Genomic DNA, 20,217 nt, shown 5'->3' on the forward strand with positions numbered 1-20,217 from the left:
CACCAATCCTCTAACTTTGCATCTGCATTATTTGAGGGGAAATGTATTGCCACTTAGTCATATATGTACTTGACTGAGCTTGTAATGTTAACATTTAAACTATTTCAGTTGCACCCATAATTTGCTAGCATAGAAATGGTGGACAGCATCTTCATATCTAACTACATAGGCACATGAGAAAAGGTGGAATTTACAAAAGCAACTGACTGTCGTATGAGCACAAATCCTGTGGCCTTTCAATGGGACGTATGCTTCTGACTCACACAGGCACTTTTGTGAATCCTACCCACGTACAATAAGAGTGGGATGTCAAAAGTGCTCAGTGTTGGCTCATCTCTTCTCCCACAGTAGACCACTCAACAAAGACAATCTCCCATACACACACACCAGTGTTTATCTGCAGTCATAAAAAAGCAAAGTGCTAGGAATGGGATGGTGAATAATACAAAAAATTGTATAATACCTTTATGTAAATCAATGGTACTGTGAGCAGTACTGGTCACGTCATTTCAAAATTAATATTGCAGAACAAGAAGGGGCAACAAGAGAGACCAAGGGCACAGAAAACCTCTCATATAAATAGAAATTGAAAATATTGGGATTGTTTATCCTAAACAGGAGATGAATGAAAGGGAACATGTAAAATAATGCCTGATATAGAAAAATGGATCAGGTACATCAGCTTTCAACTTAAAATAATAAAGTGTTTTATACATTCATACGTAACCACTGAAATGAAACTACCTTTTTGGGAGTAGTAACCAAACAGCATACTGAACAATGATAAGAAAGGAATATTTTGGGAGGTGAAGGGAAGGGAAGGGAGATGGAAATTTTTGCCACAGACCAAGCAAAAGGAGTAATACAATTTTTAAAACCCATGCAGAGCAAAGGGAAACTTTGTTTTTAAAAGAACAGTGTTAACTTAAAAATCCCATCTTATAAAATTAATATATTTGCTTATGTTACTAGAAATACTTCAAATTATTGAAAATGAAAGAACTATAAAAACCTTAGTTGAAATCCTGGCAACACAGAAGTCAATAGGAGCCAGGATTTCACCTCTTATTTATATTTCACTAGTTATACTGTGTACTTTCTGTATTTCTCTCAGCCTGAAAAATGATATTCAGTTAAATCTATTTAACGTCTGTGTATAATCTTTTTAACTTTAAAGTTCTCAGGGCTGTGCAAAGCGTGGGCAGAATGTGTGTTAGAAATTGTTTTGACTCAAAGTTTGTAAAAAAAAGTAATTGAAAGATTTCTATTTGTTTTGCGAAAGCTTGTTTGTTTGTTTTTTTTAAATATTTTTGAGCCAATTTTTAGTTGAAACTGTCCCTTTAAAGATGTCTGTCCATTAAATTGTATGGAACTCAATCTGTTTGCCTCAAAAGGATGAAAGGCTGCATGGCCCCTGTCTGGATTTGAACTCTTGGTTCCATAGAGTCTAGGTATTTCAAACCCAAGGCTTAGACCACTAAGACATCTCTCTCTGGCATGACAACTCAATCCTTCCTATTTTAACATCTATGATATACAGATAAATGAATGCCTTGATAAAGTGGTCAGCAAATAATTTGTGTAATAGTAACAATCTACCTTCATTAAAGAAACAAGCATTTACCTTGAACGTGTTATTTCAGATACACTGGGTGGGTATTTAAATTTACTGTGGCTTTTGGTCTTCATTTTTGTGCTATCATATTGTCTGAGAAAATAGGTTTGTGAAAAATAACACTAACGCTGCACAGAGCAGTAGTTTTTCCCCTAGTAGCACATGAGAAAACCCCCTGTTTATTGCCCTTGTCTCATCTCACTTCCATAGAGGTTTGCTTTGACTGGACACGCAAGCTACCTTTGCCAACCAAACCATAAAATAAATCTAATGTACCCTATAATACAGGCAACTGCAGTTAATATTGTTCAAATTATTTACATCTGAAGGGCCGCGCCTGTCTGGATGGCTGGGCCTGACGCTTCTCTGGACTTGGTTTCTGCTAATCACATCTGTTTCAGTTTTAGACTTTCACTGGTATTCTGGCAGCAACCACAACTTTTTAACAGCTACAATAAACTACAGAGACTCATCAAATGTTTGTTGTATGTGTTAAAATTATATCCTCTTCAATTAAAACATCTGATGCGAACTAAACTACAGTGTTATCTAAAAAGAGAAATTTGAAAGGGAATGTTTAAAAAAAGGCATATTTATACACAATGCTCCTATTACTACTATTATGCAAATGTTCCTAGTACAACTATTTTTGTTTAAATGTAAGAGAAATTCATTAGAGAAATGTATTAGCATTCCTCCAAAAAATTCTGGGTGCCTTTCAAGTGCTAAACACATTGGCACATCAAAAGATTACAAGAATGTTTTTTGTTTGAAAACATTTGCTGTGTGTCATAATGTCATTACTTTCATCCATTATTTGACTTTGTCAAGTTTCATATATGTTTTATACAGTAATATAATAAAGGCAAACTCAGCACTATATTTATATTATTTTACTATAAAAGCATCATTATCATCATCTTCTTCCCTTTCTCCCATCATCTGGGGTCATATAAAAGCTTCTACCTTTCTTTATAATTGTCTGACAAAATATACATCTTTGAAGCACAAAAACAAAAGATCACAACAAAAATATAAATCTAATAAAAATAGGGAAGCCTGAACTATCGTGTTTTTCACTACCCCTCCTTTTTCTCTCTCTCTTTATTTTCTTTGCAATTTAGCACTAAAATCATGTAAATGGCAAAGCCTTACAGCGCAGCCTGTAATGGTGAAATGCATGGCAGCAGAACTACATGCTGGCATAGAAGAACATCAAACACAGATCATGTTTCTGCACAAACTAGCACAAGAGAGGGCAGGCCAAGGGTTTTACAGGGCTAAGAGATGAGAGGAGATAGAGCACTCGCCTATGCCTAGGTTGAACAAACAACAACTGATACCTTCCTACCACTGTTGACCTTTGAAACCCTCTTTAAGGTGGCTATGACCTAATTCAGCCATTTCTAACTGGACGAATAAATTATTTTGTAATGGTTTTTATTGCCTTACACTGAACAATAGAATACAGTCATCTTGCTCAATTTTGATGCAAAAATTAATGTTTTGTTTGGAACCCCCCCCAGAGAAGTTAATGTATTATTTAAATTTAAGCAGAATATTCTGTATATTCTTTTATGTAGAATTCTTTTCTTGAAATCCCATTTTTATACAAAACAGCCTTAGTATTACTTTTCCCTAACAAAAGTGAGAAGCAAAAAATATTCAGTCATCATTTGCTGTGTTTATTTAAGAAAGTCTTACAAAGCATGAGGTAAAAATGAAACTGTCTAGGATACTTAGAGAGCAACTGACTCCTATTTTATTTCTAACTCAGTGCTTTGATTGATAGAAGACTTGCCTTTCTGAGAACCTTTTTATAATAAACATTTTTAAATGTTTATTTCATGCCCAAGGATAAAAAATATTTTGAGCTGAAGCTCTCCATTTCCCTTTGCTGTGTCTTGGCAAGCAGTGCTTTATTTTTACATTAATAGTATTCAAATTCTTTCTTGTAGCTGTTAACTTGTTATACAAAGACTGTGGCAAGTATTTATGTTATTGGACTAAGAGGTATCTGCAGTTAAACAAAGAATCCTGGAGAAGCCAGAGGAAAATTCCTACATAATTAAAGCAAATTTCCAAGAGATTTCTTTTGGGGCCCTTTGAATTTAAAAGGGATTATAGAAAATTACTTTTTGCTGGTTTTGCTTTCATTTTAAAAAAGTCATGATGTACACTTATTTTTATTTTATGTTTGTAATTTGTGCCAGGGTGTAAATACACAGAGTGAACAACACTATAAACCTAAAGAGTAATAAACAAAACTCAAAGTTAACTTTTTAAATGGCACTCAGTTGTTAGCATAACAATGTAAAAGTTCCCAGTTACCTTCTAGATCTTTCTTCAGTTTTCTTAAGTCTTTTACTAGGTCTTCAAACTTAACTTGGGAGGCTTGGAAGAAATCTTGTGGTTCTGGTAGAGGAAAAATACTCTTGTCTGTTCCTGCGTCCTTAAAACAAACAAACAAATAAACTCATGCAACTGTGCCCGGAAAAAAAAATACTCTTGGCATAGATGCCCTACCCGAGTGTAAAAAATTACTTGCATGAGACCTTTTTCCCAGTGGGGAAAAAACCCTAAGGTAGACAAGCCCTGAGTCTTCTCAAATTTCACTACTGTAACAACAGAAATACTTACTGCCTAGTCCCCCAGTTAATTTCCTGTCCCCGGTTTAAAGTGACAAGATCTTTGAGGCACTATCCCTGCTACATTCTGGTCTTTGTCCAAAAATATTTTCCACGAACTGGTCTTGAAAACATTTGTTGGTAAGAGTTGTCAGCTACTGCAGAATGGGGAATTTCCCCCCTCCTCTACTCCCGCACCATAATTTCTGAAAACCATTGAAAGTAGACAATATATAGTCTATTCAGTATTATAAATTTTATTTTCCCTGTTGGAACTATTTTATCCAGACAAGAAAAATTAGTAATAAATTCAAGTCTTTCTCTAATCTTTGTCTCTTTGTCAACACAATTTCTCTAAGTAATATACTGATACAGTAGTTAATTCAGCAAATGAATCATTTACCTTGTCGAAGTGTCGTAGGTAATATATGACAACATAATCCACAAGATTAATACCGTTATCCTAGGAAGAAATTAAATATATTAATTAAAAGGTTAAGTTGGGAGTGAAAACAATGTCAAAAGACATAAGATGAAAGTAGTTTTAAATCAGTTTAAAAGGAATATAATCCCATGTTATTTATTTATTTATGTGGCCTTTTGAGTAGGATCCACAATGTATTAGTCGCAGTATAGTATAGTATAGTTTAGTAATCAGGGACCTGATTTTCCCACCACAGGACACCAATAACTTCTACCAATTGGAGTTACTGGGATCCTGCAGTGGGAAAAACTGCCAGGTGTTACAATTCTCTAATAATTCAAGTAATTATATTAACAAACATTGTAATTGCCTGAAAAATTTCAATAAATTCACACATTTTGGTTTTGAAGCTAAATGGGACCTTTAGTTTATTTAGCATCACCTCCTGTATAACACAAGCCATGAAGTGTATAAGCATTCCATACCGTTTATACCAAATATAAAACCATAGAGTATACACATGCTCAGTGCATTTAATACATAGTGTATGTTGTTTCATGAATATATACTTCTACCATGTTAAAAGATTTTCACTCTACAAAGCCACTACTTTCTCAGTCATGCATTGCCTGTATTATTGCGCATGGCAATGTTTTATTTTTGTATGTTACTGAATCAATTTACCCGATTTCAGCTGTGGAAATGGATAAACAGTGCTCAGGTATGGAATCATAAATTACAGGAAATTATTAAACAGCACAAAAGAAAGACAATGTAGTGTATTATACGTGGAATGTCTTTGATGTCTTTTTTTCATTTGTATATAGTGTATTGATAGCTATCAGGGTAAAGGTTCAGATATGCACAATGTATGACTTCCTGCAAGAGCTGTCTGGTGCATATTTGAGTCTGTAGCACATTACATTTTATTAATAACACAGAGCAGCAAAATTTGTAACTAAGAAAGTCACTATTCATACAGGCAAAACTATATATATTTTGCCCTTGTGAAGTAAAACATTAGTTCTACTTTAGTCTATATACACTCTTATACCACACTGTGACAGAATATACCCGGGTCCACACCCTACACATTACTGTAATAGTCTTCGTACAAAGTATGCTTTGTGAGATATCATTTGAAAACGCATAATTTGCTGGTTATTATTGACCTGATAAAATGTGTGTGGAAACACTGTATGTTAAGTGGTGAGATTCCACTGTACGGTGTTATTACCACACGTTCCAAACTGAGATTGGCAAACAGGTCTGTCTCAAACAAAGCAATGTGCTCTCTGCTTAATTTGCACCTAACCAGTAAACAGAGTCACCAAGCAACAAGAGAAACAAAAGAAGCTCCAACATGTGAGTAAAAGCAGCAAGGAGCATCCTTTCCTATAGACTCTTTTTCTCCTGAATCTCAGATGGAAATGTTTTTTCAAGAGGAGGAATGACACTAAAAAAAGGAGGGACAAACACCCCACGACACCCTTCTCTTTCTCCCTACCAATCGCATTCATGTGCTAGAAGCAACAAAGGAAACATACACTGGATTGGAGAAGGGATTCTGACCTAAGAAGTTTGTCAGAAAGACTGCTGAGAGCATGTGGTGAGAAAACTTTGCTTTGAATTTAACACAGTTTGTTAAGTGAGACACCAGTTGCATTTTATCTTTATTCTTCTTGTAACCATTTCTGACTTTTATGCCTTATTACTTGTACTCACTTAAAATCTGTCTTTGTGGTTAATAAACTTGTTTTATTGTTTTATCTAATCAAGTGTGTTTAAATTGAAGTGTCTGGGCAACTCCATTTGGAGTGGCAAGTTATGTGCATATTATTTCTTCTGAAGCAATAACAGACTTCATATAAACTTGTATTGTCCAGGAGAGGGTTGGGCATACAATGGACATACATTTCTGGGGGCAGATCTAAGACTGGGAGTGTGTTGGGGTCACGCTGCAGTATAACCAAGGCTGGTAAGAGCCAAGGTGTGGCTGGCTGGCTGGCTGCAGCACACACAGACATAGCTGGGAGTGACTTGCCTGCAGGGGGCTGTTTGTAAGCAGTCCAGACTGGAGGTTACAACAGTAAAGCATTGTAAAGGGCTCCCCAGGTTAGTGTAAGGGTGACACAGCCACTCATTAGTCTGGATTGTACCCTAGTATATTACACACACCTATCACCTTGGTTTGATTAGGAGAGGCAGAAGACTGGGTCATAGACACAGAGACAGATTTTAAAGTGTGGGACCACAACTTTATTATCTTTCCAGGCTTCCATGCCAACTAATCAATATTCAGGGTTGGTTCTTTTCAGCCTATCACTAGGATGAATTCTGTCCCTCTCCCACACAGTGGTGGATTGTTGTATGGTCCAACAGTGCTGGTGCCCAGAGGCCCTGACCAATTGGGGGGCCCTGCAGGAGCACCGGAACTCTAGCCATGACCCCTGCTCCTCCTCTCTCCCCCTCCCCACTCCTCCTCTTCCCCCGAGGCCCCACCTCCATCTCAGAGAAGCCTGTGTGGAGGTGGTGAGCAATTCCCACTGCCCCCAGGCAGAGCTGGCTGAGTGCTGCTTGCCCAAGCCCCACGCTGAGCTGGCCAGATAAAGGGCCCCCCCTGCCCAGCGCAGCACTAGACTGAGGCCCCCTCCTGCCCAGCACAGCATTTGACCCAGGGACCCCCCACCCACCGCCTGGCACAGTGCTGGAGTGAGGGGCCCACCTGTGCGGGGCTGGAGCGAACCACTCTCCCTCACTTCCTCCCTTCCCCTCCTCCGAGTCCCTTTCCCCCTCCCATCCCCACTGTGGAGCTGTTCTCAGCCCCTTTCCCCCACCCCTCTCCCATGTGGCACTGAACTCCCCCGAGCCCCTCTCCCCCCGCTGGCCCTCCCCCATGAGGGGCTGGCCTGAGCCACTCACCAAAGCCCCTCTCCTGCCCCACGCAGGGCTGTCCTGAGCCCCACCGCTCCCCCATCCCACCCGAGCCCTGCTACTCACCCTCGCAAGTTTCTTTTTGGCAAAGCTGGGCACTGGTCCCATTTGCTCTTGCCAAATGATCAACAATCGCCAAATGATCATCATCCCAAAAGAGGTGGGATGTATAGGTCCAAAATGGGACATATAGTCATCCTAAGCCAGGGGTCCCCAAACTTTTTTTTATTAAAGCCAATTGCAACAGGGAGAGTTATAAAATTCCCACCTCCTCTCCTTGCCAGGCGTGATCACCATGTGCATTCAAGATGAGAGGGGCACAGAGCAGCCAAGCCTGCACTCCCACCCCCCCAGGTTTGTCTTTCCACTGCTGATCTGATCAAACATCATCCCTGCTGAGATGGAGGTAGGGCAACATGAGCCCCCAAAGTGGCTAATTTTTAAGTGTCCTGACTAAAGCCTTAAGTAACTATCCAGAGACCCTTTGGGTTTGCAGTTTTTCAGAACAGAATTTGCCATCTAGGCTGATTTTTCTTCTTCACTCAGTGTAGCAGTTCAGAATTCTTGTGTTACAACTGTTATTTGAAGACGATGTGATACTTGCCAACTTAAAAATGAAGATAGGCAACACTTTGCAGACATGGGCAGACTCTTCCACCAAGAATCCAAACCCATAAACTCAAATCTGATCCTTCCGTTTTCCAGTTTCTAGCCACTGTTCCTAAACTTGGCCCTCAATGTATTTCCTCACATGCTAGTGGCTTTTGTAAAGATGTGCGACTAATATCAGGAATGAGGGTTGGGGACAGTCACTCGAGAAACCTTCTGCCCTCTGTGCTCTCTTACATGTCTTTAACTCTGCACTGACTGAATTTTGACTGAAAAAATTTTGACTCACAAAAAGGCTTTGACACCAGGATAATCTTTCCAGTGGCAAAATCTAGGTGAGACAGGAGATGTCTGTGTGTGAGGCAGGAGGCAAATTGGGGAGAAAGAGACAGAGGCCAGTAGTCAGTGAGGAGGAAAATTTTTTGGGATGCAAATGATCTGGGCAAAAGAACAATGAAGGGAGAAACATTCCGAAAGTAAAATCTACAAAGCGTGCTGCTGTTTAAAACAGATAACAGTAAGAGGCAAGAGAGAGATCAACCTTTTACAGATGATGGAACATGAAAAAGATCACTTGACAAATGCCCTTTAAAGTAAAAACAAGTACTTACTCTGCTCTTGACATCCTTTAGTTTGGGAAGAATTTCCAAACCAAATCCATCTGCTTGACCTCGTGTTCTGTTCCCCCCATTCATATAATTTCCAAAAGCCAAAATCAAGCCTAAAATTTCCTTCACACTTCTTATGTCCAGCAAATCCTGAAAGAGGAATACTAATTTGTAACATCAGGTGGTACAAGAAGTTAACAATACTTTTACTGTTGTCCATGAATGTTACAGTGATGAGATGGACAAAAATTATGGATTTCCCTAAAGACTTATACCAATATTTAACACAAAACCGTTTTCTACAACTAGTACTTAAAGTGCAGTAGTCATGAAAATGGCATTATATGGTTCCATGTTTGTCACTCACTGATTCCACATCAAAGTAAAGGGATGTTTCGTGATTTTAGGCTCTCGACACTGCAGGAGTCAAGCTGGATCCTTTTTTTCTCCCTTGGTATTCTCAGTAGTAAAGATTCTGCAGTCCAAATGATTCCCTCAATCATCCCTCTACAAAACCAGGCAGCTTTCAATGGGGATTGAACAGGTGCTGCTAGGGGAACAACCAGAAGACCGTGGACTTGCACAGCTTGAACTGTGTGCATTAATTTGGCCTGCAGCAGCTTTCTTTCATTCTCTCACAAAATCACCAAACAAAAGTTAGCCTTACTCTCAGAGCCCAGGATGCAGAGTTGGCAGTTTAAAAACAATTCATTCATTTGCAAATTGAGAAGAAGTATTATTTATTATTATTTGTATTACAAAAGTGCATAAGAGCTCTAGTTCTGGAACAGGACCCCAGTGAGGTAGGTGCCATACAAACAGAACAAAGACAGACCCTACCCCTGGAGCTTACAATCTAAGTAAAATCTGACATGGAATCACTGTGGTATAAACACAGAAGAGCACAATGCCAATTTCAGAGTAACATAAGAGAGCAGAACCAAGTACTGCCATTCACAACACTACCCATTAGGCCGCTGTGTCAGTTCTGGACAAATTGGAGAGAGGCCAGTTGTGGACAAATTGGAGGGCAACAAAAACAATCAGGGGGCTGGGGCACATGATTTATGAGGAGAGGCTGAGGGAACTAGGCTTATTTAATCTGTAGATGAGAAGAGTGTGGGGGCATTTGATAGCAGCCTTCAAGTACCTGAAAGGGGTGGGGGAGTTCCAAAGAGGATGGAGCTAGGCTGTTCTCAGTGGTGGCAGATGACAGAACAAGGAGCAGTGGTCTCAAGTCGCAGTGAGGGAGGTCTAGGTTGTGTGACAGACACAGGCCAGTGGGGTACAGGAGTCTGGTCCTATTAGTATCCAGGAAGTGGGCGGGCGAAGCCCGCCCACTGCTAAAGGACCTCCCCCCAGCCTAAGGAGAGGATCCACAGGTCCGGGACACTAACTAAGTACGTGGGACAACTAATGAAAAAAACAGGAGCGGGAGTGAGGTCATAGGGCTAAACGAAGGGAACCAGATGGGGACACCGAGCAGAGAACCCCGGACAACGCCCACTGCTCCTCGAAGGCGTCAAGGGAGCCAGTGGACGCCGCCCAGAGGAACTCCGCCCGGATGCGTGAACGGACGGAGGAGCGGAAATAGGCCCCACAGTTACAGGAGTCTGGTAGAGGGTAAATATACTGATCACTGGCTGAGTAGTTTTCTGTTCCCTGAGTAACCAGAGCAGGGGCTGCACTAGAATAATCAGGAACCTGCTAGAACCAATTCAGGCAGACAAGCTGATTAGAACACCTGCAGCCAATCAAGGCAGGCTAATCAGGGCACCTGGGTTTAAAAAGGAGCTCACTCCAGTCAGGGAGGAGGGAGCCAGAGGAGAGGAAGTGTGTGAGAGAAGCTGGGAGCAAGAGGCACCAGGAGTTGAGAGTGAGAGGGTGTGCTGCTGGAGGACTAAGGGGTACAAGCGTTATCAGACCCCAGGAGGAAGATCCTGTGGTGAGGATAAAGAAAGTGTTTGGAGGAGGCCATGGGGAAGTAGTCCAGGGAGGTGTAGCTGTCATGCAGCTGTTACAGGAGGTACTATAGACAGCTGCAATCCACAGGGCCCTGGGCTGGAACCCGGAGTAGAGGGCGGACCCGGGTTCCCCCCAAACCTCCCAACTCCTGATCAGACACAGAAGAAGTTGACCCAGCCTGTGGGGAAGATCACTGAGGTGAACAAAATCTGCCAATAAGCGCAGGATCCACCAAGGTAGAGGAGGAACTTTTTCACAGTTGGATATTAGGAAAAACTATTTCACTAGGAGGGTGGTGAAGCACTGGAATGGGTTACCAAGAGAGTTGGTGGAATCTCCATCCTTAGAGGTTTTTAGGGCCCAGCTTGACAAAGCCCTGGCTGGGATGATTTAGTTGGTGTTGGTCCTGCTTTGAGCAGGGGGTTGGACTAGATGACCTTCTGAGGTCTCTTCCAACCCTTATCTTCTATGAGTCTCATATTTTAAAATCTAATTTTCAAGGCTACCTAAGAATTTTCTCCATGCTAGAACTCAACATACAAGTAGATCTGTGCAAAAAAATGGATTTTTTTGGTTTGTTGGCAATTCCAAAAAAAATAAAAAATAAAAATTCATTTGGGAGTCAAACTGAAAATTAAAACGTTTGAAAATTTCACCAAAAAGAAAAAGTTGAAGAAAACCTTTGTTCTGGGTCAAACATTTCATTTGATCCAAAATAAAACATTGTTCTGAGCATTTTTTAATGTTTATTAATTAAAAAAATAAAGCTGAACAAAATTTCAAAACAAACAGTTTTGAATTTAAAAATCAAAATGTTTCATTTAGGAAATGTCAAAGTGAAACCTTCTGATTTTTTTAAAGTTTTTTTTTACAACCAAAACAATTTGGTGAAATCAACATTAATCCACAGAATGTTTCAGTGTCACCAAATTTGCATTTTTTGTCAATAGTTTAAGCTGAAAAATTTCACCTAGTTCTACATGTAGGTTCTGAGTCATACAATGAATTTAATTCAGAAATATTGGAAAGAGATACTATATCAATGTCAGAATACAGTTGTGTGCCGGTCTAAAACAGAGATGGGCCAAGAGGTTGGTGTTTGGATTCAAGATTACAATTTTGGCCCATCGCTAGGTTAAAGTGATGTGTTTTGTGCATGAAATGGACATGGAAAATGAAATATATAACAGTCTATAACCTTGTGTATTATATAAATTATTATTTATTGAAATGATAAACAGTATTTACGTGGCAGACTAATCATTCCCTAGACTGTAGTAATACAGGCATATATTTTTTGAAAGAGATTTTATTTTTATAGCACAAAGACAGGAACCTAAAAACAGACTCTAAAGGGAAGAAATTGAATAGATTGTGTCTCCTCCTTTTGAGATGTTATCTTTAATTTTGTTTTAATCCATATGAAGTACAATGTGTAGTATCTTGTACTATGAAGGTGACACAAAATGATGCAGATGTTCTTACTCAAAGAAATTATAAGAGAGGAAAATACTGCACACCAGAGTAGCCATTTCAAATAGGTTAATAAGGAAGGGCTTTATCCTTAGTTTGTTATCTGCCCAGACTAAGGAGCAATGGATTATTGTTCTGCACCTGGAGCAGACTCAGAGAGTCATAATCAATCTCCCACCACAGTTTCCCTGCTGCTTTAAGGAGAGAATAAGCTGTGCTGGTGTAACGCTGACAGACCCCGGTTGTCAGCAAGCAGGATTGAACTGGGGATCTCTGGAACTTAGTGCATGAGCCTCTACAGCATGAGCTAAAAGCCAACTTCCTGTTAGCTAAAGCTGTAGAGCAGACTCATTTTATCTCTCTCTTTAAGGGTCTCAGTGCCACTAGACAGGACAAAACACCACACTCAGGTGTGTGGGTTACAGAGGGTCTATACCCAGTGCACCATATGGGAGGTAGGCAGGGCAAGCCATAGTCTGGCGGTAACTATTTTAAATTGCTGAAAAAAGAAATAAAGAGCCTAGAGGTAGTATGGATAATGAATGGCCTCCATGTAAACACACACTATCCCTCCTAGGCATTAAAAACTGAAACTTGGGTCCAGAAGGCAGAAGAATAAATTCAGTGGTGAGGTAAATGGTGAGAGAAGTTGATTACAAAATGGGTACGCTGTAAGGGATAAGGCAGAGATACCTGCGCTGATTTTGCATTAAGTGGACCACACTTCACCTGCTTGGGGAAAAATCAGAAGAAAGGGAAAGAGGTGGGAGAGAAAGTAAGTGACAGGGAGTCAAGAAACCTGGATGCTATTCCCAAGTCTGCTTTAGAATTGCTCTGTAACTTTGGGGAAGCCATTCAAACTCCATGGCCCTGATTCTTATTTACACAAGGCCACTTTTTACCACCCTGGTACTGTAAAAGGACCTTAAAGTGAGTGAAAAGTAATAAGTCCCTTAACATTGACAGAGTGTGTCCTTAGTATAAATGTGAATCAGATGCTTTGTGCCTCAGTTCCCCATAAGTAAAGTGGGAGTAATACTATTTGCCTACCTCAGAAATTCTACATGTGTTATTACTTCATTGTTTATAATGTGCATTCGATAGGAAGCACCATATAAACACACAATATCATTGTTTTTATTACTATTGGAAATACTGTGTAAAATCTTGTATCAAAGGGGTAGCTGTGTTAGTCTGGATCTGTAAAAAGCAACAAAGAGTCCTCTGGCACCTTATAGACTAACAGAAGTATTGGAGCATGAGCTTTTGTGGGTGAATACCCACTTCGTCAGATGTGAAATCTTGTTTGTTTTTAACATTCCTAAGGTTTAAAGAAAGATAAGTCGTTTTTAGGAGTACCTAAGTGTTTTTGTTTTAAATCCATGGCAAAATACAGTGTGGCAACATTTCTAATATGAGTGCTGCAATAAATACAAAACATTTTTTGAGACATTGAGTGAGGAGGGAGCTTTGTTTTCAGTGAACAATATTTTAGTGACATCACAGGTACAACCATATTAACACTAGTCTCCTCTACACTGTTCATTTCCTCTTTTTTGGCTTGTCTCCTTGTTTGAATTGTTTTTTCGGGCTCATTTTCCTCTTGAATTCTCGCTTTAGTCCCATCTCCAGACTCTTTACTTTCCCCACACATTATACTCTCTCCCCTCTAAAGCACCTCCAAATCCACTTTGCCAACATGTGAGCAGAGCAAGAAAATCCAAAAACAGATCCTGTCGACTTCACCTTGCTCCTCCATCCACAGGTGGAGTGGGGCGGCAGGTAGTTCAGAAGAGGCTCTTCTTATGGTAGGCCAGACAATTTGCCATTCACTGTTTAGGTTTTCTTCTAATCATCATAATCAATTATTTCTGTTACTGTAACATCTAGAAACCCATTCTTTTTCTTCTAAAATGTATTTATTTCTTTATTTCTAGAGTTTTATTGATCTAGTTTAATTCATTTATTAAAGTTGGCTTTGATGCTGATTTGTGTTACTGTAAGACTCTGCTCGGTTTTGCAACATTTGAAATTTCTTTACTGAAAATATCTATCATTTTACATGAAATGACTGGCACTATGCAAGTTAATTAAAATCTGCTATTCCACTGGAAGGAAATGTTGCTATTTAAGAGCCATATAGTGCTTTTAAATTTCTGCAAAGTTAATGAAACAGCTGAAGTATTTATATTATACCTGAATTAGTTTTAGGAAGCAAAGAAATACATAGTATTTTAAATAACTTTAATTTGTGATTGGCTTTCATTAGACTGGCAGAACCTACCTTAGAAGCACGAGTAATAACATCCACTTTACGATGCACTGAGGTTATCCCCTCAGAGAAAACAGATTGGAAGATTATACATTGGGCACGTTCTGCAAAATTGGGGATCTGGGATAACTCATACAAAAATCTGTGAAAATAAGAACTACACTGTAATACCAAATCTTTACATTTCACATCTTTTGTTATAATATAACATGTCAGAGTAATAGTGTCAAAGAAAGCACATACATAAAGCAATCTTTATTTATTTGAATTGTAAATGAAATATGATAGAACAAAATAATGTTTCATGATCTTTTGCACAACATTAGAGAACAGATGAGACGTATTATCAAAACTTGTTGGTGACAAACAGAAGGACCTGCATACTGGAGATTTCTGTTCCACTACTCTATGGACAGGCTTGTGTGTGAGAGAAACACTGCCCTCGACTGGATGAAAACAGCTCTGTACATTGGTTTATCAGTTAGATTGTTTGGTGTATTGCTAAATAAAGAGTGTAACAGAATAACAACAATTAAAAATAGAAAAATACCCTTTAGATCATTTAGCCAAGTGTTTCCCAAAATGTTGGTGCACCTCTGCTAAGGGGCCACAAGGACAAGCTAAGGGCAAAGGAGATGCCTAAATTAAGATGGGCAGGACTTTTAACACCACATGGCAGGAATGAGGTGCATGACTGGTTTCATTTTCCTGACTACTCTTAATTTGAAATCCCTTGATACCGTGCTTAGTTCTGGTCACCACACCAAAGGATAGCCATTGCTGAGATTTAAAAGATCCAGCAAATGAACCAAGTGATTCAGGGTTTTAAGGTGCAAATTATAAAATACGATTAGCCTGACATAACTCAGGGAAAAAAAGAGACAATGAAGCATCTCACAGAACATTTTGTTACTTTGAAATAAAGGAATGGATTAGTGACAATACTTGGTTACTTAAAACAAAAATCTATAGTCTGAATCTGTGGGATGATCCACCCTATATTGTAATTAAGGGTCATCATTACCAACAGTTGCCACTTAGGGTTATCTTGGATATCATAGTTTTCCCATTATGTTGAGTATGAAATAAATATGATAACTGTACAGTATCATTTGGTAAATAGAGATTTTTTAAATGATGACAGCACAACAATTCAGGCAGACATCTTTCGTATAAAATGCAGGTTGGATTATCTATCAAAGTCAAAAACCAAAGAAAGAAGTGTAAATTAATGCAAGAGGGTACTGGATAAAGTTTTGAAGAGGACAGAATTCTAGGTTCATTCATTAATTGTAGGTTGGGGTTAAGAAAGGTAAGCGTTTGGCTAACTTCAAGATATGATGGAGTGCCACGTTGACCTAATGTAACTTTTTGATACAACATTCTATTGATGATCTACAGTAAGCACAGAAAGTTTTAATATCACGTACTCTATCCTGGCAGTGTAAAGATACCTTAAAGAAAGCTTATATAAAATGTATACCCACTTGATGGCTCCTTTACCCTGAGAGTGCTGTAGAAAAGGCCATAGTGTAATTTTGAATCAGGGCCAAAGCCCATCATACTGTAACTATATATAAATCATATAATCCATTGAATTGAAAGACAATAAAGTAATCATTTTTACCAACAAATAATGTACCAGTTTATATTTATTCACATTCTAAAAACATCAAGTTTAGTGAATAATTTGAAACAAAACCGATTCTCTTCTCATGCCAGTGAAAGTCAAAAGGACCACCACTGATGTCAATGGAGATACATCCGTGTAAGGGAGGGGAGAACAAGGACTCAGTGTCATAATTTGGGGGGAAGCAAATATTTTACCTTCAAACAAACGATCGTTCTCTACTTACTGTGGTCAATAACATGGTCAGCAATAAAGCCCCAAATTGCATTTTGCTTCCATTTCCCTGTCTAGCAATGATTTAGTACTAGCTAGAACTACAAGAAGATTACATTTCAGCCAAAATGCAATACTTGGAAAGAAGCTAGAGCATCTGTGTCCCTCAGACAAGGCCCCATGTTGTGGTCAATTACACATATAAATCTTTTCAACTCTAATGAATATTAGCATTTTAACAACGTTATTATCAAGAAACATAATTTAGGGGCACACTGCAATACTGCTAAGATATATTTACAGTGTACGTCAGCAATAGCAAATATAACATGCCAGCAAAACAAATCAAAATCACATGTGCAGGAGACCATTATTGATATCAGGAAAGCTTTCTGATTCTCTGGAATTTCAAAACATTTAAAATTAGCAAAAGCCTCTTTTAGACTGCACTGAATTCAGCCCAACACTTACAGTATTTTAATCCATAATGTTACCATTTGTAACCATTTTACAAATATGGCATTTCATTTTTAACTGTGCTTTGAGCCTTACCAATGAAAATGCAGTCAGGTTTATGTCCCACACTAACTAATTTAATCTGTGCATACAAGGTTGGAACTCTTGTGTGCTTAATCTTTTGTGGGACGAATATGCTTAATGTAGTTCCAATAAAACCCCCTGGTCCGCATTTACTGAGACTGAGTGGATAGTCATAACAGCACAATTGATTTATTGAGTTCCCAGAAAGTGCAGTATTTTGAATGGCTTATAAAACTGATGTTAGAGCATCACTGATGTTATGGATGATGGTGTGGGCAGTCAGGCCTACTGGTCAGAGCAGAGGGTGGTCAGGACTAGTGGTTGATGCAGCAATCAGAGGCCAGGAACAGCACCAAAGACCAGAGCCAGAGTCAGGAACCAAGTATAGCTGGGAACAAGGCTGTTAATGCAACCCAAAACTGCATTTGCTTTTTTTCCCCAACAGCATCGCATTGCTGACTCATGTTGAGCTTGTGATCATCCTCAAGTCCTAGATCCTTCTCAGCAGTGCTGCGGACAAGCTAGTTATCTTCCATTCTGTATTTGTGAATTTGGTTTTTCTCCCCTAAATGTAGCACTTACATTTGTCTATCATTTTGTGTCTGTGGCCCACTTCTCCAATTTATCAAGATACCTTTGAATTTTAGGGAGCAGGTGCTGGCCTGGTCCAGCTGCTGGACTAAAGAGAAGGCCTGGTGACATTTCTCAGCCAATCAGGGTGTACAGTCAATCAAGGCTTTCAGCTTAGGTTAACTAGCTGGTCCCAGGCTCAGCACAGGGTTCTCCACCATTTCCCTGGACTGGTCGTCTGGACTGTAGCCCTCTCAGTCCACCAGGTACTGGAGTTCCCCCTAACTCACTAGGAGGAAAGAATTAATCAGATCAAATATTCCTCCTGCCTTCAAATGGTTATGGATGGTGGAAGTGGGTTGGAGCGGTTCAGGATGGGGTTCTCAGTTTAAGGCTTTAGAAGGAAGATATGAAATACAGGATGGATCTTTAGGGACTCGGGTAGCTGCAAACTGCATGTTATTGGATTGACCTGTTCCAAGATCTTGAAATGGCCGAGGTACTGGTAATCCAGTTTGGCTGATGGGCTTTAAGATTCTAGGTGGATAACCAAACTCTGTCCCGACAACAGGGTTGGGGCAGTCTGGTAGCTCTGGCTAGCATGGTGCTATAAACTTCTTTATCAGATCTTAAATTTTTCTTGAGTTCTCGGTGCATTTCGAGCAAGTGTGTAGCCAAGTCCATGGTGGTAGGTACCTGGGAACTCGTGGGTATGTCTGGATGAAAACAAAGATGAAAGCCATAGTTAGCAAACAATGGACTTTGCATGGGTTACATGATTGTAGGCAAATTCCACAAGGAAAATTAGTAATTCAAAAAACAGCGAAGATACCGTTCTAGAATCTGGCTGATATGTTCTGGTCACCCATTGATTTGCAGGTGAGAGGCAGAAAAGGTGAGGGACTTTATGCCAAGAAATCTTAGAAATACCCACCAAAAAGGGGAGATGAAACGGAGCTCTGATCCGACATGAGACCAGTTGGTGATCCATGGTAATGGAAGACATTCTCTAGGAAGAGACATGTTGTTTCTGAAGGCATGGCACAGAACAAAGTGCACCATCTTAGTTAGGAAATCAACTATGACATGGATGCCACCTTGCATGAGTCCATAGTTAGTCTCTTGGGGAAGACAATATGCCCCGGGAATTCAGTCACGTCCTGGTCAAATTCACACTTCTTGAGCATCACACGTAAGTGGTTTTAGCAGAATCTTTCTAAGATTCAGTATACACATTGATCATGATAATCAGATCCTCAGTAAAAATGAGGATATCATTGAGGTAGATAACCACAAATTGGTCCAGCATGTCCCTAAAGAGATCATGAATGAAGCACTGGAAAGTCACCAGAGCATTGCACAAGCTGAAGTGAGAAGGCTGTCTTCCATTTATCTCTATCTCTAATCCGAACTGGATTACAAGCTCCACAAAGGTCCAACTTGGTGAAGACCTTGGTGGAGCAGTCTCTCAAAGAGTTCATTGGCAAGGGGTACTGGTTCTGGATTGTAACATTGTTTAATGGCTGTTAATCCACACAAGGCCACAGGGAGCCATCCTTCTTACCCAGAGATGGATGAATCCCCTTTGCAGGTTTTCTTGGAGATAGCTTCAGTAAGCCGATAACTCATTTTCTGAGAGGGAATAGATACACCCGAAAGGGATCGCTTCTCCAGGCTGGAGGTCAACAGGGCAGTCATAGATACAGTGAGGTAGCAAGATGTCAGCTTTCTTTTTGTCAAATACGTTAGTGAAGTCTTGATATTTGACAGGTATCACAGGTATCGGGACTGTTGGGGAGACCATATGGGTTGCAAAGGATCCTTTTGGACTAACCCCCCTGTCTTGGAATCTCCTGGGAGATGGGCAGAGAAACAGAACATTTATGTCTGTGGTTGGATTTTGGGAGGCAAGATCCCAGCAGTATAGTGAACTAAAATGCACCATGTCAGTCTGCAAGCAGATACATGGATCGTGGTCAATGAACCAGGGAATACAGAGGAGAACAGGAGAATGTGGCATATGGATCAACCCAAACTGAAGGATTTCTTGATGACCTTGAAGGGTAGTGACCTCTAAGGGGCAGTTAGGTGAGTGACGGCCTGAAGAGAGAAGCGGTCCATCAATGGACACTATTAAGTCAGGGAAATTTTGCACTTGGTAATGATATTATGCTCTCGAGCAAATTCAAGTCCATTAAATTACCAGAGACGACAGAGTACCAGCAGATAAATGTTGGTGCAGAGTACCAGAGCAAGGGGGAGAATGCTAACCCCCTACTGGAGCTCGGTGCTTCCTGACTGGGATGCAGACTGGGCATCTGTAGGGCAAATTAATGCTAAGTGTCCCAGTTCCCCGCAGTATAGGCACTGGCCTGAGGCCTGTTTTTCTCTGTGTTAGAGAAGCAGGGCCTGGCATGGTCAACCTGCATGGACATAGGCTGCGGGGAAGGCGCAGAAGGTTGGTTGGCTGGAGTCAGAGTAACTGGTAAGGTCAGGAAGCTAACCTTCTTACTTGGTGGCGTTCCATCAGGCAGTTGTCAGTCTTTATGCACAGTTCAGTTCGGGTATCTAAACCTGTCAGAGGCTCCATCTGCACCAGCTTGTCTTTGATCTCATCATTTAAGCTGAGCTTCCTGCTCAGTGCTAGTGCTGCATGACCTCATTCCATTTGGTGGCTGCCAACAGGTGTCAAAACTCCAAGGTATAATTAGCAACTGGACAATGCCCCTGCAGCAAT

At 40.1% G+C, this 20,217-nt stretch overlaps 1 protein-coding gene across 3 annotated transcripts in view; it reads right to left on the bottom strand.

Annotated features, from left to right (window-relative positions):
* The window catches only part of FMN1 (formin 1), a 356,128-nt gene that overhangs the window by 90,031 nt on the left and 245,880 nt on the right, over positions 1-20,217 (bottom strand). For all 3 annotated transcript variants that reach the window (XM_045016469.1, XM_045016468.1, XM_045016470.1), the window contains 4 exons: positions 14,540-14,669; positions 8,821-8,967; positions 4,646-4,705; positions 3,947-4,067 (listed from right to left, as the gene is read on the bottom strand). In XM_045016469.1, coding sequence (XP_044872404.1) covers positions 3,947-4,067; positions 4,646-4,705; positions 8,821-8,967; positions 14,540-14,669 — 458 coding nt within the window. The remainder of the gene's footprint in view (positions 1-3,946; positions 4,068-4,645; positions 4,706-8,820; positions 8,968-14,539; positions 14,670-20,217) is intronic.

Source organism: Mauremys mutica, chromosome 4 (genome assembly GCF_020497125.1).
Source record: "Mauremys mutica isolate MM-2020 ecotype Southern chromosome 4, ASM2049712v1, whole genome shotgun sequence".
NCBI classification, from domain to species: Eukaryota; Metazoa; Chordata; order Testudines; family Geoemydidae; genus Mauremys; species Mauremys mutica.